The sequence below is a fragment of the Onychostruthus taczanowskii genome, unplaced genomic scaffold (genome assembly GCF_017590055.1).
Source record: "Onychostruthus taczanowskii isolate IOZ18803 unplaced genomic scaffold, ASM1759005v1 scaffold28, whole genome shotgun sequence".
Lineage (NCBI taxonomy): Eukaryota > Metazoa > Chordata > Aves > Passeriformes > Passeridae > Onychostruthus > Onychostruthus taczanowskii.
The window spans coordinates 7,658,373-7,683,160 of record NW_024500128.1 but is presented as its reverse complement, the minus strand read 5'-3'; the positions used below and the strand labels follow the sequence as shown (position 1 = coordinate 7,683,160).

Here is a 24,788-nt window from a genome sequence, read left to right as displayed (position 1 = left end):
AGAGAAAATTTTTTTGTTGTCTCTATGGGATACCACAGCTTAGCTTCCTTTTGATGATGATTGCTGGAACATACTGCCAGACAGAATGATTTTTGGTATTACCCAATTTGCACAGCAATGCAAAATTATGGTTCTGACAAACTTCATATTTTATAAATTCTCTACACATTCAGTTATTTCTTTTTAATCTTACTAGGCTTGCTGTCGAGTTGATGTTTAAACCTGTCTTTTATGTATTCTTAATGAATCTAAGTGAGGGTATAACTGATGAATTCAGACATCTGTGAATCCATGTGATGGTGTATGAAATGAAACTTTAAATATTATGTGCATATGTTTTCTGCCTAGTTCTTGACATGTTGAACCGAACCCTTATCAAAGTAAGATGGAGAAAATGGATTTTCTGAAGGATATATAAGATTATTTCTAGATGTATTGTAGGTCTCTGCACTCCTGGGCAAAGGTGAAGTTGAATCCTTGGGTGTTCCCTAGTCATAAGTTAGTCTTCCACAAATTCTGAAAATAATAAAGTAATCAAATTATATGAAATTAAGAACAAGAATATAACGCTGATCATTAGTTTCACTCATTGGCATTGTTCCTTGCTTTTTATTGTTGCTTCAAAATGTTCTAGCTTCTTGTGTTGCCCTAAATAATACTGCTAGAGAAGTATGCTGGCATAGGATCATGCAACAAAAAGTGACAGACCCTCAAATAAGCTTCACAGGGCTCCTATGATGAAAGAGCATTATTCACTGTGGAAAAATCTTGTTGATGCATTATAGCAAGTGTTATTTTGAGAATGTGTAAAGTAATATAAAAACTAGCAACTAGCCTGAGTCATACACTGATGTTGTTGCAGGGAGATGTCTACAACAAAGATATCCCAACTCCCATTCTTTGTTAAAAGAAGAAGGGTTTTTTTCTCGGGTAAACTAGATTCTGACCTGGGCTTGTCTGTGACTGATGTCCTCTTCAAACACCTTGCAGAAACATCTTGTGAGACTCTGTTTCAAAAGAAGGAGGATGGTCTTTGATTGAATTTTACAAGTGCCTACTTTCTCTCCCAAGGGAACTAAAGGAGAAGATTCAGCCAGAGATCTTAGAACTGATCAAGCAGCAACGTCTCAATCGACTTGTGGAGGGCACCTGCTTTAGGAAACTCAACAGTCGACGTCGGCAAGGTACAGCTCAGACTTCCTAGTCTGGCTTTATATTGTCACTTTGGTTTGTACGTTGAGCTGAGGAATACTGTTTTCATTGGCAGGATTCTTGGTTGTAGTGCTGTCTTGACTGCTTTTACCAGGAGGCATCTGAAAGCATCTCCAAGTTACAAATTTTCAGGATTTCCTGTTTCCCTGAAACTGGTTTCAGCCTTATCACACAGATGATCTGGAACAAGTTCAGCCTTTGACAAAATCTCAAGCAGCAGTCTCACATTCTGAAATTAGTATTTTGATTTCTGCCTGAATTTCCAGACTTCTTGTTCATCTCAAAACAATGTCTTTGCAGGAATAGCACGTGAAACTTCAATTTTAATCTCCCAGTCTTTGATCACCTTTATGTATGCAACGAGTTCATTCTGCACCCCTTCCTCTAGTACTGCCTGTCCTTTGGTTTAGTCTTACATTGCCATGTAGTTTTATTATGGTGTTTAAACATGCTTTTTGAAAGCACTTATATCAGTAATTCATGTACCTTCATATGAATACTTGATTGATATGAGAAGATTATTTTCCCAATTCTTTGAGTCATTGCTCATTCTATACAATAAAACTCCCTATGGTTCTTTTCCCTTCAGGGATGCACATTTCTTTCTCCAGATAATGTGATAGGGACATAGTGTAAATTCAGCAGATTAATTAGAAGTTGTATCCAAAATTTCCCTTTAAACCCCTCATTTTGTGATGATTCAGATTACTGTTTGTTTTTCTCTGTAAATACAGAACAAATTGGAATGTTACAAAAGCTAAGAGTAAGAACTGACAAAGATCAATATTTGAGACCTTCAGATTAATTGAGGAAAAGTGCATTCTTCACAGAGAGAAGTATCCCTGCAATGCCTCATTCCTTAGAAACAAGGAGGCAATTTTCCTTAATGTAGGGAGGTTATTTGTAACCTCTGTGTCAGGCATACAAACACCTATGAAGCCCACTGCAGAGACAGATGGTCAATATTCCCCTGTGAATTTCTGTACAGACTGGATAGAGAGGCATGATACATGTTTTTCCTTCATCAATGTACTCATGGAGTGAAAGTAGGAAAAGTAATGTGTAGTTTGTCTGGCTACCAGTAGTGAGGGTTGTATATTTTATTCCTCTCACAGCCTAATCCGAATGACTCAAATTCAAGGGAAGGAGCAGGATTTGTAGCAAATATTCTTCTTTTGGCTGATCTCCAAGAGGAAGATAGACTGTTTATTTTATCTTAAATTGTTGTTAGTTCATGATATATAGGATCAAGAGCCTTAGGGAGTATAAATTCATTCAACTTATAAGAGTACAGTTGAAGCTAAAAAATAATTATTTTTTTTAAAAAAATCAATGCAATCTTCGCATCCTCAGTTGAGATGGTTGCTTCCTATCATGCCTTGGAGTGAATTCTATAGGTCATGAGATTAATTGCTTTGATGTCATATTTATACAGGGCCAGAAATAATTTGTGATTCTTTGGAAACAAATAAAACACGCAACCATGCCTCAAAGAACATTATCTTCACTGAAATAGATTGTTTTTCACAGATGGAAGCCCATTTAGGAGGTCACGTTTCCACATGCCCTTGAGAGTTGTGTATGCTTTATGATAGACTTCCTGTATTCCCTGAAACAAAAGGGAAAAATATCATTTGTGAGAGAGGCAGTGGAAACAAAACCATTTAGACGATGATGATGATGATGATGATGCATGAGGCCACCAGGACTAAATTCAGTATGGCCAACCCTGTCCTGGCGTGCAGCAGGCACAGCATTGGCAGCCAGGCAAGGGAGGGGATTGTCCCACTCTGCTCTGCACTGGGGCAGCCTCACCTCAAGTCCTGTGTTCAGTGTGGGGCACCACAATATAAAAAAAAAATATTAAGCTGTTAGAAAGCATCCAAAGGAGGGCAACGAAGATGGTGAAGGGCCTTGAGGTGAAGCCATATGGGGGGCAGCTGAGGTTACTTGGTCTGTTCAGCCTGAAGAAGAGGAGACTGAGGGGAAATCTCATTGCAGTCTGCAACTTCCTCATGAGGATAAGAGGAGGGACAGACACTGTTCTCTTCTCTGTGGTGCCGAGTGACAGGACCAGAGGGAATGGCATGAAGCTGAGTTCAGGAGAGGTCTCAGTTGGATATTAGAAAAAGGTTTTTCACCCGAAGTGTGATCAGGCACTGGAACAGGCTCCCCAGGGAAGTGGTTCGAGAAGCATTGGGACAGTGCCCTCAGGCACATGGTTGGGACGTTTGGAGATGGTCCTGTGCAGGACCAGGAGCTGGACTCCATGATCCATGTGGATCTCTTCCAACAACTCATCGTACTCTGATTCTGTGACCTAACACAGTGTGATTTAATGAAGTATGCTTGACTTGTAAGCCATTCGATTGGGATCCTTTTTTAGGTATGTACAGTGCCTAGCACAGTCCAAATAGCAAATATCGGCAGACCACAGGGAGTGGAAGAAGCTCTCTTGAAATCAGCATTTATCCTTCAGGATAAATGTTCCTGTTCCCCAGAGCAACACAAAACCAGGGCTATTGTAATGTCAAGGACTAGAAAATGAAGTAAAATGAGTGGAGGATCCGAGGTTTAGCTAGTGATGCTAAACCTTGTGACAGTCAGTCTTTCAGATAATTCCTCTGAATGTCCTGCTAAAAACAGTAGAGGTCCCAGATTCTGAGTGTATCTTCTGTTAGCTTTGTCCCACATCCCCATCTCCTCTCTCTCAACCCGCCTCTCTCCCTGGTGCTACCTCAGGGGGTTCAGGAGCCCTTGTCACCTGCCTGGTGCTCCAACTGAATCCACTTGTTATGGAGCATTACCAAGGCTCTAAAAGGGCCGTGATCCATCCAGGTTGACATGGAACTGAAACTGAAAGGAGTACTGCTCGGAGGCATCACGATTTGCCTGTTACATGGCAAGCTATTTGTAAGAGTAGCATGATCAGGTAGGTGTTAATACTAAAGTATGTATATGCTTTTTTTGCCTTTCCTATGATTGTTTTCTTTCCTTAAGACAATCCTGGAACAAATGTCATGAATCTGCAGATTGTACAAGAAGAACTTGAATGTGCTCTACACGGAAGCTGAAAGCATTAAATTGCCCATTTAAAGATAATTAACTGGCCTCAGCCCATGATAAAGACTCCAGAGCAAACTTCTATTAAGATTGTTGTTTGAACATGTGGTAAGACACACATGGTTAGTCACAGTAAGTTGAAAAAAATTGACTTACAAAAAAATGAGAAGGGAGTTTACAGTCTCTTATGGCCTTTTGAGAAGAGATTAAACAGTTTCATATACACTAAGCATCGGAAAGCCTCCAATCCAGCAGGTGATTCACTGAGAGGATGCTGAAGATTAAGCCATGAGATATCTATATTCAGATCTCTGCTTTTTGTGTTTCAGCACAGGATTATCATAGCAGGATCTCTCTGTAGCTGAAATTCAGAAATATCACCGTTGTCCCAGCAGGATCCTTAGCACTTCCAAAAAATACATGGCCTTTCCCCTGCAAGGTTTTCATAGGAGGACTGCAGCAGTAACTCCTGGGTTTTTGTTAAGTATCTTAATCATTTGGAAAGGAAACAGCAAAATCTAACCTATCCTTCTGATCGCTGTTCAACAGCAGATCATCATGGTCTGCAAATCCCCACTTTGTTCCTGGGCCATGAACATCTGCTGAAAGATAGATCTCTTCAGCTTTCTTCTTCCTTAGATAATTCCTAAAAGAAAAGGGTGAAGAGTGAAGCAAACACCTGCCAAGCACTCTACACCCTCAGTAGTTATAATTTCCAGTAGAGTTAAGTAGCAGATAAAGTCATTTTATTGAGGATAATAGATACTTCTAATGCTGTCATCCAGTACATTTGTAGTATATGTTGCTGGGTGCACTCTTGAAAATAAATTCCCTTTTTACCTTTATAAAGATTGTAGAGAAATTGCATGTTATTGAAGTGGTTTTGCAGCCAACATGAGGTTTCTCAAACAGTAATAACAGTAATTTTTGGAAGCAAGGGAAACCCTGGTGATACACACCATTAAATTAAAAACACATGGTGCCATGGAAGTAACCTGGAAAGAGAAACCCTAACTTGAAACAAAAAAATCAAGTTAAGACAGGTTTTCCATCTCTTGCTAGGATAAGTAACTCTCAGTTCTGAACAACACACACTTTGACTTTTTTCTGCCAAGCTCATTTCTACTGTTACTTCATTCTACTTTCCATGGTCCCACAAAAATCCTAATATTCTGTGAGCTCGTGACTTGCTGAGAGGAGCCAGTTAACCAAATATGCCTTCAAGAATGCCAAGGGTCGATTATTTGCCAGTTGTTGGGAGAGCTTCCTGGCTTGACCTAGGCAGTTTAGACGAGTTGGAGGGAAAATGTCAATACAATTTTAATAGAGACAGAAAAAAGAAAAAGAGAAAATATGCATGCCTACATGCATATATAGATATAAAATCTACACAAATACATGTTTTCACAGATATATTTAAAAGCAGGTTTCTCTTGCTAAATCTGTGAGGATGCTGGTCTTTGAACAAAAAACTAGTAACCTTGAATGTATCTTGGGAAAAAATACATATTCTCAGACTTCTGTTCATGCATATCTGAGCTATTTTTTCCCCAGATTCTAACAATAGAGTACTTCTGTACTAACCACAGCAGTCCTTTACCTGGAATAGTATTGTTAGAGGCATATGAGTCACTGGTCATTAATGCACTTGGAAACACCCTGTGTGAATGGCCAGGCACTCTGTAGCCCATCAGCAAAATGTTCTGTGCTCTGCTATTTGTTCACAATTTTGAATATTACTTTTGTAGCCAAATTGTAGGTGATTTTGTTATTTGGGATTTTTTTTAACCTCATCTATAATCTTCAACAATATGCTGTGATATATTTAACCCCCTGGCTGCTCTAGCAAATATCTGAAAAATCAGACAATTTGCTTGAAAACTTTTCAGATTAAAAACCAGAATGAATAATTCTGTTCCCGAAAGAAGAATTTCTAGCACCCTAATGTGATTGCATCAGTGGTCAGTAAGCTGAAAGACATAAGGAATTGCTGGAAAGTGTAGTGTCTGAAATTTGTGATGAAATATCAAGTCCACATCATCTCTAGACTGTGGTTAGTGGCTGCCCTCCCTACAGCTGCTTGTTCTAAGCAGGAGGTAGGTGTAGTAATACTGGATACAAAACAAGCCACAGAAGAGGCCTAGTCTTTGGGGAAAATGCCTAAGCCTGGGCCTAAAACCAAAACAAACCCCATTCCTTCCTGAATTCACAGTTGCCCTGTTCTAGTTGGGCACATGCACATGGATCTGCCAGATGTGGAGTACAGGGACTAGTAGGGAAGGTCTGTCCCAACTTTAAAGTCTTTTGTAACACTTCAACTCGGCAGACTTTGGTTTAAGAGTTTTGCAGGGTTTGGATAGTAGTTTTTCTTTGTTTTATAAACACCACTTTTGAGTTGTAGCAGAAAAGAGCTTTTTCTTCTGCTTATTTTTTTATTTATCAATTTTGAGCTCAAAGTAAATGCTGGCTACTTCCCATGTGCTGTTCTATAATTGAGACTTCTTCACTCTTTTTCTTGATTGAAGCAATTTCATATAATTTTTGTTTTGACTGTGGTATCCTTCTATACACTACTTTTCCAATGTAGCTGTGTTCAGCACTTGCACTACAGTAAAATAGCTGCATCCAGTTTCAAGCTGCTCCAAGGCACTGAAATCTCATGTGAGTGGGATATTTACTGATACACTGTTTGTAGCATCATGTACAGCTGAAGTGAAAACTGGGATGGGTAAGGCTGAGGTGGCTGTGAAGGCAAGGGTCCCTTCTCCTAGCAACATGCTGTCACCCTCCTCAGCCTGGATGGTGCAGTCATTTAGTGGCTGTGGTTGAGAAAACACATTGTTAGCTCCATTTGTAGCTTTCATTTAAGGGCTTTCCCCTTGACAGCAAGGCTGTGGCAGAGCAGAGTTGTTAGTGAGCCCACAGGAACATTGTGCTGGACATGCATCAAGCTACAGTCTATGGCCATTAGCTTTTAATTAACCTTGGGTTATGGGGAATTGCTGAAAAGGCTCCTCAGATATTCAGAGTTTGGGTTTCTTCCCATTAAGCCACTCCTTCCCAAAACAAAATAAGATATTTTCAGGGAGGGGTGTTCCCCTCTTTCATTATTGAAGCATGTCATTGAAAGAACCAAGGTTACCAAAATACTAGCCCCTAGGAGACAGAAGAGCCAAACTCTTGCTAACACCAGCCCCATGTGTGATAAATTGAAAGGAATCCATGGTATTTTTTTTTTTTTCAGTTAGAACAGCTTTTTGCCCAGGTCACTGGGAAGGTAGTGAAACCACGTCAGTTTCTACTAAGAAAAAATTACTGTTTTAATTTTGAGTTGGAAAGTTGTATTACTTTGTGCAGCCCAATAAACAATGAGGTTGCAGTTAAAGCTAGGTTTGAAAGCCTCCTGCTGCAGTTACTGGAGCCTTTTCTTTAGGTATTGTGCTCAACCATCAGATTCAATGGGGTGTATTGTTTAAGCAGCAGACTTTGCTAAGGTTCTGGTAGAGTTCCCTGTAAAAGGTATGAATCCTGAGAATTTTCACATACATCCTTCCAAGGTACACAGACTGCTTAATGAGTTGCTTGTGTGTGTGCTGTTCAAATGAGAGCCTACTGAATGAGGGCTCCTACTTGCTCTACTTTCAATTCCCTGCAAAACTTTTGCAAGTGGGTCTTCTCAATCCCGTACTGTGCTACACTCTATGTTCTGCTGCTTATAGTCCAGGGATGCTTTTATTTCAGCAGCTCTTCTTGTATGCATCACAGGAGCATAATCTCAGGCTCTCTACCATCAGTCTTTCAGTGTTGTGCATGCCTTTGAAGTTGATAGCCAGAATCTCATTTTGAGCCTTTGCCAGAGGTTTGTAATGTTTTTTGAAACCTTTCTGTTGAAGGGGCTGCACACTCAGAAAGTAGTTAGAAGGGTGTAGGGTTTTTCCCCAAAGCCTTTTTATCCACTGGGACAAAGAAATTTAAAAGGGCATGTGAAAGTCCATTTTTATAATATTCAATTACCTGTATTTTACTGCATTGCATTTTAAATGACTGGCCAGGAGCCTGGAGTGTCCTTCAGGAAGCAGCTGGGTCCATGAGACCAATTTTTTACTCAGAGAGCCAAGAAGCCCTGCCTCTGCTAGCACCCCAAATGAGCTCACATATGCTGCTGGTTCTACTGCTCCTCCAATGTTTTATCCAAAAGGAGGCTCCCAGCAACTGCAGCGCTGCAGGGCTGTGTCAGTGCTAGCGTTTCCCCTAAATTTCCCTCAGGCTGCTGCTTGGCACAGCATCAGCACTGCCACTACAAGAGAAGCACAGAGCCAGAGAAGCCCTCTGCCCCCCTTCACTGGCATTTTAACATCCAGCCTTGCTCTGAGCTTTTGGAGATTTAGTTTGGATGTAACAAGATTGAATTTTTGACAGCTTAACTTTATGTGATCTACTTATTAAATGGAACATGCTCTGACAAGGAAGGGTAACCTCTTTCTTACCATTTCAGAAAGGGAATTGGCAAGCACCATCCTTGCATGCTAGGCAGCGTGGTGGCCTGGCTCTGCAAAGGCAATGTCCTTCAAAGGAGCAGACTTTAACAAGTGTTGTTAGGGGGAATTATGTCCTGCGAAGCACGAGTTGTCAGGAGATGTAAATGTACATCTCTTAGGAAGGACTAAAATGCAAACTGGGGTGTGAACTGCACGGTCACACATATGTTTGTGACCATGCAAAGCACTGAATTATCTGCAGGACAAGAGACTTAATGTCTGCTTTTTAAGTCCTTGCGTGTTTATTAGGTCCAGTCTCTCCATAAATATGGGGGTGTTCTCCTGTGTCTATAAAAAAAGACATGAGTCATAATTTTCATAAAGTATGGGATATTTCAAATTTATCAGTTTTTGGGTGTCCCACACAAGACAGCTGGTAGGGTTTGATTTTGACAAAGTGGGTGCTAAAAATGAATCTTTTATGGGTAAATTAAAGTTATCCGCTCAAAGTAGTTACTTTGCCAGTTTTCTGGCCATGAGGGTATATAATATCTGGTAAAACTAAGTCAATTTTTTCTCATTAGTATTTTTTTTTGAGCCAGCGACTATGTCAATAACAAAACCCCTGTAGATTAATGCCAGCTTCATTTAATCATGTAAAAGTACTGAGCGAAGTCCCTACCCTTCTTACATACACACCCCACACATTTCTTCTTCTGAAAGAAAAGACAGGCTTTCCTGTAGCACCGTGTTTGAGTAAGCTTCCTCCTCTGCTGTTGGTAAGGCTGATGAATACATGTCAGTAACCTTGCTTAATGTGTTTATTTCAACAGACAAATTTTGGTATTGTCGACTTTCACCTAATCACAAGGTCTTGCACTACGGAGACTTGGAAGAAAGTCCGCAGGGAGAAGTCCCTCATGATTCCTTGCAAGATAAATGTAAGTCATGCACAAAGATTGTGACACTTCTGCTTCTCTTATGCTAGTTCTTCTTTATAACCTGTAGTAGGTTTCTCTTAACATGGGACATTATGAACAGCTCTGTTTATGAAGATAAAGAGCAGGGGACATTACCTCCTGCATTCAAACACCACTCTCCTGGGGTTGGCAAGTGTGTGTGGGGACTGCATTAAGCTTTTCCATGAGTTCATCATTTCATTCAGCTTGGAAAAATGATGTCTTTCCTAGGGAGGAACACAGTTTATTTTCATTCCTCATCTAACTGCAGATGTCAAATAAAAATACTTGGGCATACTCAGAAGCACTGCCTGTCCATGGAAACAAACAGTCTAGTGACTGAAGGAGGAATAAGTGCAGAGCTCTTTTCAGTTATTGTGAGGAGTGGACTTAAAGGTGACAGGTCACTGTGAAGAGCATTGAGAAGACCTCACTGTTTCTGTGTAGCCAGCTGGGAGAGGATACGTCTCTGCGGCAGCTCTTACCAGGGAATTTATTGGGATTTTTCTTATCGTTGAAAGTAATTTTGGAGCTCTTCAGAACCATCACACTGTAGTGATTTCTCCTTTGTTCTTCAACACAAGTTGTAGGGGTTTAACCTGTAATCCGGGGGAGATTTTTTATGATAGTGGAAATAATGAGTATAGTTCTGTCACTGGGAGGTGACTTCAAGAAATCCAGCATTGAGTAAGGAATAATTTCTTTTTATTCTTTTCTGAAAATCCTTGGCATTATCAAATTAGACATGCTTATACAGGTATTTCAGCTGATAGTTCCACTTCTTTCATGGAATGGCAGAAAGACTAATTTTTCAGAATTTGAAATTTTTCCAGCCTGAAAATTGGGGAATGATGTGAAATTTCCTCCCATAACCTATCTCCAGGCAGCACCTTTTAAAATGTCCAAGTGCTCCCAGATGCAGCCTGAGAGGGAAAGAAGAAAAGCCTGTGTGATGCTGGAGCCCTGACAGTTTGCAGTCACATTCCTTGTTTTCCTTGCCTCACAGATTGCCTCAAGGATGTTCCACAGTCTTACTGCAGTCTTGGCAGAATGTAGGACAGGGCCTCACATTGCTGCATTGGCACAGAAAGAGACTGTTTTTGTGGACAAGGCTTAGAGAAATAGCCATAGAATGTTACAGTAGTGTCAGAGTGACAGAAGAACAAAAGTCACACTTGAACTGCAGGCACAGTTACAAGAGCAGCAGTTCCCAGATTTGTTTGCTTGGAGCACGCTTCCATGCACAAACGCCTGACCCTGACTGTGAGTGTCATCTGGCACTTGCATTTTCCGTAGGCTCTTGAACCTACTCAGGAATGTCAGGATCCCATGGGGACAGAAGGCTCCCACTTTAGAAACCATTGGGCCAGACCCACACGGTTGCCTCAGCATGGGTGCTGGCAGAGTAGATACCAATGTAGAAAGAGGTGGTTATTTTATCAGTATCTCAGGTTTTCAGGCTATGAATGAGACAAGATCTACAAGATTTACAAGATTTACCATAGTGCTAGCCACGTTAGATCGAGTCTCATTAAACAAACTTGAGAATAACGCAAGTCACAAGATTATAAAGTGGCACTGTTGTTTGAAATGTATCAGACCAAACTGCCTTGGACAATTTACAGAATACTTTAATAAGTATTCTGTTTTTGTCTGGACAGACTTATTGATTTTTGAATTCTTAAAGTTTGAATATGATGATCAACTTGTCAGCATTTGGAGCCAGGTCCACGGATAAAAGAGAATAGGTGGGTAAGAAAACAGAACCAGGAGAAGCAGCATCAAGCATTTTGAGTACTCCTTGCCAAGCCTGAACAATTAGTCTCTATCCCAAAAAATAAATGTGTGGGTTTTTAACCTTTTCACTTCTGTGAATGTCACCCCTCTCTTCAGGTTGGCAGAGTTAACAAGCCATGCAAACCCCAGCTGGGACAGATAACAGCTGCTCTCCTTCTCAAGGCTTTATCCATTGTGAGCACATCACATCTCTGCTCACACCCCTCCAGCATCTTGTAGTCAACTTCTGATACCTCCTGAAGTCTTTGATTCTATTTTCCTAAAGCAAGGCATAAGCCAAGTTCCAGATAAATAAAGATTAGGATGTCACATCAGTCTGTGATCTCCCATAGTAACTGTCTTCCAGATCACACAGATCAAGTGTATGAAACCTGGAGAAAAGCCTTCTTTGTTGAGAGTCTCACCTCAGAAAACCTTATCTTATGCAAACAGAGAAATTGTTTTTCTGGGCCTCTTCAAAAAATGGCAAGAACTCTTTTTTCTTAAGAAGACCTTTCTACCATAGTTGCAGTCAAATATCTCCTTAATTTCCCAGTTTATCCTAGCTCACTCTCTCCTCTCAAAAACAGTATCTCTTCTTCTCCAAAACAGGACTGTCAGAGGCATAAAAATTCAGCAGACCCACAGCATAAAATTCTGAGACTAAAGGCAGAAGTCGATTAGTGAAGAGTCAAAAAATTTCCTTTCTTTTCAGTTTTCCGTGCAAAGCAAACACTTTAAGAATGTCTTTTACATCCTATGCCATCTGTTTGGCATAGTGCTGAGGTAATCTGTCATAAAATATATGGTGCTGCTGGGCCCAGTAGAAAAGTAAATGCATTTCTCCTCTTCACTATTTCCATTAGAGTTTCTAAAGAACTGGGAAGTAACAGGTTTTCATATTACTATCCTGTTCTATATATAAGATACTTTTCTGCAGCCACAAGGATAATGGATTATTTATAGATCGTAGAAACTGTCACTCAGGAACCATATTGTACTGTAGAGCATATAGATTCTCCATAATGTAATTACCTTTGGAAAATTGACTTCCGCTTGAAACTCAGAGAAATTTATCTTTATGCTTTAGTGACCTCACTCTGTGATTCTGAGTGGCAGCAGATTCCAAAATTTTTTCTTACCTTTCTTTTCCCCCCAGTCATTTCTGATCGCTTCACATTTTAAAGCAATTGGAATGGCTCATTATAAGCCTTAGTATTCCTTATTCCTGCTAGTACCAGAAAGCAACTGCTGATGGGAGTGAAATAGAAAACTATTTTTAAAAAATTCCTACAGGCTTTTAAAAAAAGGTAAACAGCACTGAGTAAATGATCCAACTTGCCCAGCATCCTCTCTCCAGCAGGGACTTTACCTGGATGCCAAGGAAAGAGCAACAGCAGAGCAGGCACATTACATTAACAAGGAAGGAAACTATATGGTTTTGAGATGCATGAGTACACATGCTGTCCAGGCACAGGTACGCATTTATATGAAACACTCTTACCCAAGGTAGTCTAAATAGGCAAGAAAAAGCATTTTCAGACTTTTATCCAGATGTCTGAAATTTTGTCCAGGTTCACTGGTTCCTGTGTTAGTTGTTTTCTTCCAGTTTTCTTTCTTACGAAAGGCTGGAAATGACAAAGGACATGGCAATTTTAACACATTAGTCTTGCTTCTTTTTAGACTCTGTAGCTTTTACATACCTTGCTTCTAACTAATTTTTTGGGGTTTGATTTTCTTTCTTTTTAATGCAGTGCCAGTGGCAGATATAAAAGCTGTTGTGACTGGGAAAGACTGCCCACATATGAAGGAGAAAGGAGCTCTTAAACAAAACAAGGTATGGTTCTCAAATTGTTATGAACACATACCATGCAGAATACGAAGCTTGTCAACTTGACCTTCCCTGAAGTAACACAGGTATTTTTCTTTCCAGCCTGCAACATTTCCATGTATGTATACCCTTTGTTTCCACCTCAAACCATTTGATTTAAGTTATTGGGACAGCTTAGCCTTCTGTACTCTCATTTCATGGCAGATGTCTATTGAGATACGCCCAGGGCACAACTGGAATTGTCTTTAGTAGTGATGTTTTCTATCTCTAAAGCAAAGCAACAATGGCTGTTGGTGCCTACTCCTATATTGTGTCTGATAAATAACTAGTTTGTTCCAGCTGTGTTCTCTGATGAACCCACATTCAGTGAACACATGCCAAAATTGCAATTAATGTCCAGCTGATGATACCTGCAGATCCAGTCAGGTAGAAAAACCACAGCCAGCAAAAGGCTGTAAGGTAAATCCTGGGCAATTAAAGAGGCATATAAGGGAAATTTGTTCCCTTTCGGGGAAAAAATGTGCAGGAGACAATATTCAGCTTAAATTAGATTTATACTACATTTCAGAATTTCAGAGCAAGAACTCTAAACCGACAGTTGTACTAAAATTGTGCAGTGCCAGAATCTTGCAGGTTTTTTTAGTAAGAATTGTCACCACATCAAGAAGAAATGGAGTTACTAGCAATGTCTGGCATTATTAGGGGTGAATGCCATATTCTATGGAGTATGTTAATAAATTTTCTATCAGGCTGTCTCTCTCACCTTACAAGAAGCAATGAGAGTCTAATGGTGTTCAGTCTGATCTAGAAAAGCACCCTGAGAGGTCTGGGAGCCAGATCACAGCTTTCAAATCAGAATTTCTAATTACCTGAAACTGAGAAATTTTTGGGTCAGACCAGAAGAAATTGATGGACGAAATAGTGAAGAGTTCCTGTTCAACACTTTAGATAAAATTGAGAAAACAGTTCTGATGGGAGCCATTAAAATTGAGAAGACCCTGTCAAAGCTACATCACACAACTAGTTGCACCTTCACAGCTGCAACTTCTCTTTCCTTAAATATGCACAGATAGGCAAAGCATCCTGAGTGGTTTTTTGCATTTGTTTTCTTAGAGAGAAGTTGCTCTCCTTTCAACATTGGCTTTACATGGTAGGAAAGGAAAAAGTCAAGTGAGGAAAAAAAAATCTCAGGAGTATTTTTCCCTGTTGATTTTCTGAATCAGGACACAAACACACACACACACATGAGTACAATAGATTACGTGTAACTCCTACCTCATGTTACAGCTGAACCATCAACATATTTGGCTAGGACATTTATATGATGCATATAAAATATTTTTAGTTCTTCCTTGCCTTAGCACTCATATGTCCACACAAAAGGGAAAGATGGAAAGCAGTGGGTGGCAGTGATGAAAATGTGTCATCGTTATGGCGCAGTAATGTCTAGATAGTATTTAATGCTAAATAAGAATGCTGCAGAGCAGTTTGTCCTCAGCTCTCAGCATTGCCCCATTTCCTTAGGTAAAATTGCTTTGGACTGGTATAAAATTTCTGGCTGAGAATGTGAAGATCTGGAATTCATAGGTGGCATGGCTGCATCCATGTCTGGAGGCATTCTATTTGTGACCCAGACAATAGCAATTGTGATGGTTTTACTGTTTCTGATGTGGTGCAGGGGTTTTGGTTTGGTGGGTTTGGGGTTTTTTTTTTGTTTCCTCAATTCCTTGTTTCGTCCCCTGAGAAGCACAGATTTTTTGAATTAATCTGTCATCCCAATCAAACTGTCAGGCACAATATTGCAACTGTTTAACTGACATAGGAATAACATGTTGTTTGCAGCATATCAAGTTATATATGGGTTAGGCAATTAAAATTTATAAAAAGGCAGACACAGAATGCAATTCAGCTGAATTTGGTGTATGAAACCTTTCACTTTCTGAAATTTCACAATCAGTGAGATATTTTTAAGAGGCCTTTTCATTCTGAGCTTTCTTTGTGCATATATAATGTCCACCTCAATTTTATTCATTGGCAGAAAAGAAAATTGAATGGCAGAATGCCATGCTATGAGCATAGCTGGAATTGGCAAAACGTCCATAACAAAGGCTTCGGCATCTCTTCATTTGCCAGTACATGTCCATTGTTCTTTCAGCAGCACAATTTAGAAAGAAATAAGAGTTAAACTGAATGGAATTTGCATGCATATGAAGCCGGAAAGATGTGATCAGACCACATCTGAATCCATTGTTGTTTGTCTTGCTTGTGTTTTTAAATTAGGTTTAATTTTTAAATCCTTATTTCTGACTCCCAAGTAGTACCATTTTCAAGGAAATTAAATACGTCAGATTTTGCAGCCTTCAAAGTAAAGCACGACAGAAGAATTAGAATAAAAACCATGGCTAGATATTTTGAAGTGTTCTCCTATTACCCTTTATCTGCTGATGTGGCAGGTTTCAGGCTTTGTGCCTTTTTAGTCAGCTAAAATGGTTCATCCCTGATGAATTAAGCTCTATCTCTCTCCTCTCCTCTCCTCTCCTCTCCTCTCCTCTCCTTTCTTTTCTCTTCTCTTCTTACATGTTGGCTGAACAAGCTCCCCAATACTGTCTGTCTATAGAGTTCTTTGGGGCAGATCTTCTGAGGAAAGCAAAACAAAGAAGGAAGGAACAGGTTGGAGGGAATGTGAGATAAAAAGGACCAGAGGGATAGAGAAACAAGTGGAAAATGCTTGAGTAAAAAATTACTGTGAGAAAGGTTAAGAAGTAGAACAGAAAAAAAGAAGAGAAAACTACAGATGGCTGATAAAGACTGACCAGTTCTCATTTAAGAATTGCCAGCTCCTTCTTATCATTGATGGGACTGTAACAAAACGAGGTGGGGGTCCCTAGCAAGTCAGCCAGCTCAACCACTGAGACCGCTGTCAGTGTGGAGGGCCATTTGGCAACTCCATCTCCTTTGGCTTCCATTTTCCTTGACAGTTTGTTGTGCATAAAGCAACGGAGATGCTGGCACCTGAAAGTTGTAATTCCCAAGCCTTTAGAGTCCAGGGCAGCCAGCAAAGAAGCTGAGGTGTACCCAGGGCTGCCAAAATAATACCTTTCCCCAGAAAGAGAAGCTTGGTGCCCTTAATGCAGTCCTTTCTCATTCTCTGCCTGACTGGAAAGGACTAACATTTGACATCCTGACACGTTCTTCTTCCAAGCAGAGACTTTTTTTTTCCTTCTTTTTCTCTCTTTGAAGTGAAGAAGAAGGTATATTCGTTGGGAGTTTCCCAAAGAAAAATTACAGGGGTCAGGCCTGTGGGATTGTTGACCTCCATGAAATTCAGGAACATCACAGTATAACAGTACAAGCCCTTTTTTCAGAGCTACAGCCTCAGTGGCATTACTTGGCATATTCTGTCAGTAATTTATAACACTGTGGGAGGAGATAATGCCAGGTTCATGTGGGTAGATTTGCTTCTCTAATGAGGGACATCAGTCTTAATGAGGGTGGCTGAGAGACATGCCTGCAACACCAAAGGGCCGTGTGAGCCTGAGCCATTGGTTTGCTGAGTGCACCAGCACTGTTTGCACTTGCAGCCTCCATGGAGATTTAACACAATGAGGATTTACCATAGCTTTGTCTTCTGTAGCCTTGGCAATACATCAAGTCAAACCTAGTAACTATACTCAAGGAAAACAGGAACATTTCCCATGAGAAGCCTGATCTCTTATTATCTAAGATTATCAGTAAGGATTGCAAGTTTTATGGTTCAGACTCTGTTCTTAATCATACAACGTCAAAACCAAAAAAGCCCTCACAGAAATCCAAATCTCTATGTCTGTCTCAGACCAGGAGCTCAGGGGTAGCAATCTAGAACAATGTTTATGCTGCAGTCCCCACAGTTAATTCTTCCATTTTAAAACTTAGTGTTGCAAATTTAGGAAGTCGTTCTGCTTTCACCACTGGCAGGGCAGGGACTGTTGTCAGCTGAGAGTCAGCAAAAGGCATCAGTGTGACAGGGCCGAGGAAGCCAAGAAGTGAAAAGAACAGGACATGTGATACAGATCATAGTTACAAGTCAGCACTCTGCTATGTAGCTGGGTCTCTTTTCCACAGTTAATACATCCATACCACCAAGCTTAGAGACTGTGAGATCCTTGTAATGGCACTTGTCATGATGCAGGCAGAAGCCATACAATGGCAACAGGACAACATCTTGGCATGCTCACTGCTGGCCACTGAAAGATTCAGATTGCCTGGGTTTCCCCATGGGAATTTAACTCCAGATGACTTTTAGGGAAGGTCAACACTTTATGAATTCTCCTTGGTATCTTTTACAATTCCAGCTTCAGTGCTTACGGGACGAAAAGATGATTGCTTTTTCCATTCCTGATATTCCTTTGGGTCTTTTGGTAACTGGCATAGTTTGCCTTGACTGAGGCTGGTGGTTCTGGTTCAGATGGAAACAAAATTACAGAAATCTCCTGAGAGTGAATAATATATTTCCAGCACTGAAAAGAACATAAGTATTTACCAGGATATTCATTGTCCTGAAAAGATTTTTAACACAAGGAGTCAGACCTTGCAGAACTTTCTGAGCCTAATCTATACAAAGTGAAAAAAACTGTGAGTTTTCATGGAGAGTTTCTTACAAGTGTACTATAATTCATTATATTGATTTTAGTCCTCACCATTGCCTAGCTCAAATTTAAACTCAAATGCTAAAGGAATTCACGACCCAGTGAGCCACAGTAAGCAGTGTGGAGAGTGAGTTTGTTTTGACTGAAGTGGTGGCATTCTTGCTGTACCTGTCTCTTGCAGTGGTCTGATACTGCTGCAGCTTTGGCCAGACAGGAGACTACCATAAACTGTTTTTCAACTTGTTTTGGGGAATTGTGGAGAGGAAAGAAAGAAAAACCTGAATGTACAGATGCCTCTCTCATGCAGCATTAATATGTGTTTCTTTGTATTTCCAGGAGGTGCTAGAGCTTGCTTTCTCTATATTGTATGACTCAAGTGGCCAGCTGAATTTCATTGCTCCAGACAAGCATGAGGTAAGTCATGTTCAGAGTACAGAAATTTATTTGAAGTTACCTAGTTGCTTTAAGGCACCAGATGGCTTTGTAAGAACATAAGAATGGGCATCTTGGCCCAGGGTGTAGGTCCATCTAAAATCAGTGTCATGTCTCAAAACAAACTGACAAATTCAAGGGATTAGTATGGGAACAAGACCTTCTGCAATTTTCTTGCATATCTAAGCCTCAGAAGAAACATGTTTTGTATTCCTGCATCACAAAGCACATGAAGCTCCAAATTACAGACCAGTATTTCTAAGATCTCCCGAAATACGAGCCATAAGAAAGAGAAATAAGAGAGCTTGGGCAGACCTTGAAGTTTTACAGACCTTGCTCACCATTTCCTGATTTCTTGTGGTCTGCTGTACTTCAGACACTAGAGAATTTTGCTGTGTGAACTTTGAACACTGAGAATTTGTACAGCCAAGTTTTCAAAGAATCACTGCCAGCCTCAGTTCATTTTGACAATGCTAGCATAGTCAGGGGTGGTTATGCCATGACTGGGTCTCAATTTCAGCCAAAGACTTGTGCTCTCCAGAATGGCATATCCCCTTTTCCTTATTTTCACATTGCTTAAGACCATTCATGACAGGTGATCATAGAAGGCCCTCCGTATTCATTCCATCTCCACATGAGTGTTTTGCAGTGGCTTTCACTTGTATAAAGACAACGTAAATACCAATAGCAAGGATGACTAATAGCCCTTTCCCTGCTCCCTTCTCTTAGTAAAAGCCACAAGGAAATAGAAGACATCATCACCTTCTGGAATGTGATGGGATTAATTTACCTTAATTGTGTTGAATCACTGGGTGTGTTTCTCTCAAAGAAATTTCAAGTAAAGACTTCGTGGAATGCACAACATTAAAAAAAAAATCCTTGTTTCTAAAGCAAAAGAGTTGTGTTCCATTTGCACACTTATTTTTAGATATTACATTTGGTCTCAGTTCAGGACCTGTGCTAAGATGATGAAGAAGATTACTTTAAATTGAATTATACTGTAGTGTTAAAAAAATTGTGTGAAATTGCTTTACAAGTGAAGTGTATTAGCTATACTGCCATTAGCTATACTATGTGGCACTTCAACATTTGTTGTTCTGGACTAAAACCTTCAACTAAATTTTAAGAGAGGAGATACAGTTATGCCCATTTGTATCTTTCTGTGAATTAATATTTGAGTGTCATTTTCAAGAATGTTCATTCCAGAGAAGTTTTTGCTGGTCAGTTTTCATGTCAGAGAAAAGACCAGTAGTATCTCAGGCAAAATGTGCCACTAGAGCTGTAGTTCTAAGCAACACTTGGTTGTCGTCATCCTCTGAACTGAACATGGGTTCAAGGATTTCCAATATAAATTCTCCAGAAACTGAATTCTAGACTGTTTCAGCTCAGAAGCGCAAATGGTCATGAAAACCAACAATTTTTTCAGCCACTGTATCTCAAATATAGCCTATAGCTACAAGTGGATTTTAATGGTCCAAATGTTCAAAAGCTGCTGCTGCATCCCACTGACAGGCAGTAACAGCGAGATGCACTAACCCAATTGCTCATGACTGCGTTAACACACCTTTTATCTTCATATCTCTTTTTGGTATTGTGCAGCTTCTTTGAAACAAAATTAATATGTACCAAAAAATGGCCAGAGGCAACGGTCACTGCTGCCACTTGACAGTTCCCAAATGAAACTTTTTAAAAGGAGATCTCACATCCTCTGTATTTTTCCATGGCCTGCAGAAGAGTGAGTTGTGATTAAAATGAAAAGTACAAGTGTTCAGAGGAAGCACCCACAAGGAAAGGGAAGTAGCATGTTGTGAAGCCCGTGACTCTTCATCAAAGTAGTTGAGGTGCCTGTTGATAGAAGTGCTAGTTTAGCAGCACTTTGGAGAGATTGTTTGGGAGATCTGGTTGTATCATCTTAAGATTCCGAAAGCTTTGTGTGAAGCACCAGGAATGATGTTGCTACATGACAATTTCAGGTCAGACTTACAGTGCTTTTTTTAAGTACTTGTGCAGCCCTCGTGATTGTAGAGTGAGGCTGAAATGTGGGAGTTGAGTGTGTCCTAAAAAGAAAAATTGAACAAGGCTCTTTGGCTTATTTTGGCTGCAAGGAACCTGAAGGTGTCTTGAGTCCAACCTCCTGCTCAAAGCAGGTCAGCAATGAGCTCAAACCAGGTTGCTCAGGGCTGCATCCAGATGGATGAAGCCTGTGCAACCTTTCTAGTTCTTGTCTCCCAAAGCAATCCTTTGATAAAATCTCATGACTGAACTAGTATCATTGAGATTTGGACCTCATTCTAGCACACTTAAGTTTGTGAATTGCTTTAGCCATCTGTTGGAGCTTACTTCTAGCCAGAGGATTCAGTACTATGAGATCACTCCATTGTATTTGTTTTTCATTTAAATACTAATAGCTGGTTTCAGCTACACAGCAAAAAAGGTGGATTAATCTTATCCGTGATTTTTGACAGAGAAACTGATGAGGGAGGCCATAATTAGGTTTCATTGGAGTTTTATGAAAATGAATCTTGTAAATTAATTTTTCAGTGGCTCTTAGTCTCTTTTGCATATTAAAAAGAAAAAAGCTTCTGAATGAATGCCTCTGTTTTTCCACCATCTCATTAGGATGTCTCTCTGCTCAACATGTGCAGGAGTTTAATTAGGTGCATTTGCCAATGTGGAGATTAGAGAGGAAGCCCCTTTTCCAGGCCATTGCACTCATCAGAATTGTGGCCAGAATTTGGATTCTGTGGGCCCTGAATGAGTTATATCTGGAAGAGGAGAGAACTGCAGTTCTGCTTTCTGGCTCTCTGGGATTCCTCCCCAGAGGAAGAGCTGGCTGCACGCACTGTGGATGGACTATTTACGTCAGGGGCTACATCTGTTGAGAAGTTTCTCTGCTCTCCTGTAACCTGAGCATAGCCTTTTGCTTTTCTGTTCCTTTCTTCGTAATGAATTCAGGGAAAACTCTCCCAGAGAAAGATTTCAAGTAAATCCTAAAATATGTCTGTTCAAATAGAATTATTTTTCTAGAATAGCCTCTTTCTTTTCCTGATATTCTGCATTCACTCAAAAAAAAAAATGCATGCTTTAAAAGTCTTCAGTGGCACACTTTGACAGCCTAGAATAGGCAGGATAAGTTGTTTATTTAGTACTTGTCAGCAGGGCAACCTGAACTCTACAGTCTCTTCTATATAGCTGATCTCATATTAAAGCTGTGGCTTGGTTTGCCTACACCCTGGGTGAAAAAGCTCCCTCTGCTACTGTTTTGTTACTGACTTAAGTGGGTTGGATTCCTCTTTGGATGCTGAAGTGTGCTAACCATCCTATTTTTGAAACATGCCCTTTTTCTGCATGAAGAGGGGGGCTTCTCTCTCTTCCTTAAAAATAATCCTCATTTCTGCTGTGGGATGAAGTCAACCATGGCTATCTTTAAACTCGGCGGCATCATGTAGCAAATGGTCAGCTAAATTTAAAACCCTTTTTTTTTGGCATGAAATCCAGCAGAAGTATTTGTAAAATAAAAATGCAGTTATGGTTAATTTAATTTTTCTCCTGCAAACTAGGACAAAAGTTCATGATTGAAATCTTTATTTTTAGATGACAGCATTTGAGTACTTTGTTCATAGTTGAATAAACAACTTGTAGTAACAAATGAAAGTGACTTATTCAATAAAAGTTGACTCTAGATCACCAATCTCCCTTGAATTTGTTGCTGATTTAAAATGGTTATTCAGCCCACATTTATCACAAGCTGTCAGCTGTTGGGAAAGATGGCTTCTCCTGTAAAGAAAAAGCTAACAGTAAGGAAAAGATTTTAGAGGCCAGTTCAGCATTTGCAGCATTTAGTATTACACCCAAGCAGCTTGGCATTTAATTTTCATGAAGGACATAGCATTAACCGACTGTAGTTTTCACAATATGTTACTTTGTGTAAAATAGTGGTAAATAGGCATAAATATGTGAGACTATCAATTGTAAAGCTTCATCTATAAGACAGCAAACAATGATAAAAGCAGATAGTACAGGATTTTTTACACTAAGAGTCACAAAGGATTTGGGGGTAGGATATAGTTCACCTAACTTAGCTGTCTTGGAATGAAAAGTTTAGTTAATGTAACATAATCAGGCCCTTTTAATAGGTACTGGGGAAGGAGAATGAGAGGAATGAAGGAGATTTCTCCAGACGTTCATTGTCCTGTATTATTGTTTCCTTCTCCAATAATTGCAGAAGGACATTCAACAAGAAGTTTGGAGGAGATGCCAAATTGTCAAACAACTAAATACTGTCATTTTGTCCCATTTTATGGAATGTTTTTCCATTTTCTGAGCAGCTCAGTGAAAGCCTTCTTCAAGATCTGAGCTGATAAAATGCATCAACCTAATTTTAGGTCTCTTTGTAAGTCCCCATGGGAGCAGTAACTGTAGAAGACCAGACCAGACAAGGAGTTTGTGTATGAAAAGTCTGTTAATGAGAATTTTTATCCTTTTCCTCTGCAGTATTGTGTATGGACCGATGGTTTGAATGCCCTCCTTGGAAAGGATATGTTGAGTGATCTAACACGGAACGACCTAGACACGCTGCTCAGCATGGAGATAAAGCTACGCCTCCTTGACTTGGAAAATATACAAATCCCAGATGCTCCCCCACCTATCCCAAAGGAGCCCAGCAACTACGACTTTGTTTATGACTGTAACTGAGGCAGTCACTGAAACTTGCTCTGAAACTGGAAATACATTATAACTGGAGAGATATTAAAAAAAAAAAAAAAGAAGAAGAGTGTGAGGAAAAAAAGAAACCCACTTTTGCACCTTGTATTTTGGCTTTGGGGAGGGATGTAGAAACACTTGCATTCCTCCCTGTCCTCTGCATCCCTTCTTTCCCCATTCCCATCTTCCCCATTGCTCATCCAAATCCACATTGCTTTAATTAACTTGTAATTGCAGGCCATTGGTCTTGCTTAAGGCAAAGACTGCCACTAAGAAGCACCCTCCTGAGGACTTTTTTTACATTTTTAATACTGGAATAGACATTCTTAACTAAAGGACGTTGTTATCAAACTGCATGCCTGTGAAACCCACTTGGCAGGGCAGAGGCTTTAACTGGAAGGAGGAGGGAGGTAGGGAGCAAAAGCAGCTACTGTAAGCAGAAGATTTCCCCAGACACTCACAAGAGTCTGCTCACCACTGAATCCAATGTGATGATGAAATTCGTTAACTGCTTCCCAGTGTTTGCACCATCCGTCACTGTCATTATTCTCTCCACCGTCATCTCAGCTCTTGCCTCCAGCCTTCACCCAATGATCGGCTCCCAGAATGGAAAGTCTGCAGGTTTTTGCTGTACCATACGCTGCAATGCTGCAACAGCTTTTAACTTCTTTTCCTCCCAGCTCTTACAATAGCCCCACACTAGCAGATCACTCGCACAAACCGTGTAGAAAGCCACTAGTGTGTCCCATTCCTGTAGCGTTCCCTAAGCCTCAGTTGCCTCTGAAATTGGCTTGTTGCTATTTGAAGTGATTTTTATTTCCTTGGTCCAAAGTTCAACAGTAATTTTCACAAATTAATTACAACTGCCAAACATCCAGGTTTACATCATTGTCATTGCTACAGTGTTAGAAATTTGCAAGGGATTTTTTTTGTACGGGTTCTAATTTTTTATTTTATTTTGCCAAACAAATATATTTAATGAAAACTAATTTCATTGTGAGTACTTTTGGGGAACAATATTTTTACTTAATTTCCATTTGGAACATTTGCCCTGAAGGGAAAAAAACACCATTCCCTTCAACTTCACTGTTGAATAAAAATCTGAGTTGTGATGATTCCTGGGACTTTGTTTTTCTTCTGAAGTTGACTTTTATTCCTTATGGTTCCTAGAAATTCTGAACTGTTTAGTAAAAAGAGGAGTGGGAAGACTTTTCTTATCTGCATCTGATTTAATTTACTTGTTTTTTACTGGTGACAAGGATGAAATGCATCCAGAGATCTCCATTGCCATGGTTACATGAGCCTTCCTGTGAGAAGGGCCCTTGTGAAATCCAAAATCCAAGCATACTGATGTGCTCACGGTCAGTTCAAGGCTGCTGCCTTTCCTGTGTTTTGCTGGGGCAGCTGTTTTCCTGGTTTTCCATTTTCTCCATTGAGAGCGTTGATGGCTGCAGCAAATCGGTATTAGGAAGGTTTGAGCTTTGCAGGATGGATTCCCTCTATCCTCACGGTTTTTCTAGGTATTTCACTAAGTTCAATTGCAAAAGTCTGAGTCTAGAGGAATCTGCCAACTCTTTTCCTCCCACTGCACATGCTGAAGACAGATGTTTATCAGTGTAAGTTTCTTTCCTGCTCAGACCCAGCTGAAAAAGATGGTAAGGGGTTTTGTCAGAACTTGTGTTAGTGAGAAACTCAGAAGCTGGTTCCA

At 40.1% G+C, this 24,788-nt stretch overlaps 1 protein-coding gene across 8 annotated transcripts in view; it reads left to right on the top strand.

Moving 5' to 3' along the window:
• ELMO1 (engulfment and cell motility 1) overlaps positions 1 to 24,195 on the top strand; it is a 302,722-nt gene extending 278,527 nt beyond the window's left edge. For all 8 annotated transcript variants that reach the window (XM_041407809.1, XM_041407811.1, XM_041407814.1 and 5 more), the window contains 5 exons: positions 1,072 to 1,184; positions 9,587 to 9,694; positions 13,243 to 13,325; positions 18,281 to 18,358; positions 22,871 to 24,195. In XM_041407809.1, coding sequence (XP_041263743.1) covers positions 1,072 to 1,184; positions 9,587 to 9,694; positions 13,243 to 13,325; positions 18,281 to 18,358; positions 22,871 to 23,071 — 583 coding nt within the window. In that variant the 3' untranslated portion in view covers positions 23,072 to 24,195. The remainder of the gene's footprint in view (positions 1 to 1,071; positions 1,185 to 9,586; positions 9,695 to 13,242; positions 13,326 to 18,280; positions 18,359 to 22,870) is intronic.
• Positions 24,196 to 24,788: the final 593 nt, after the last annotated feature.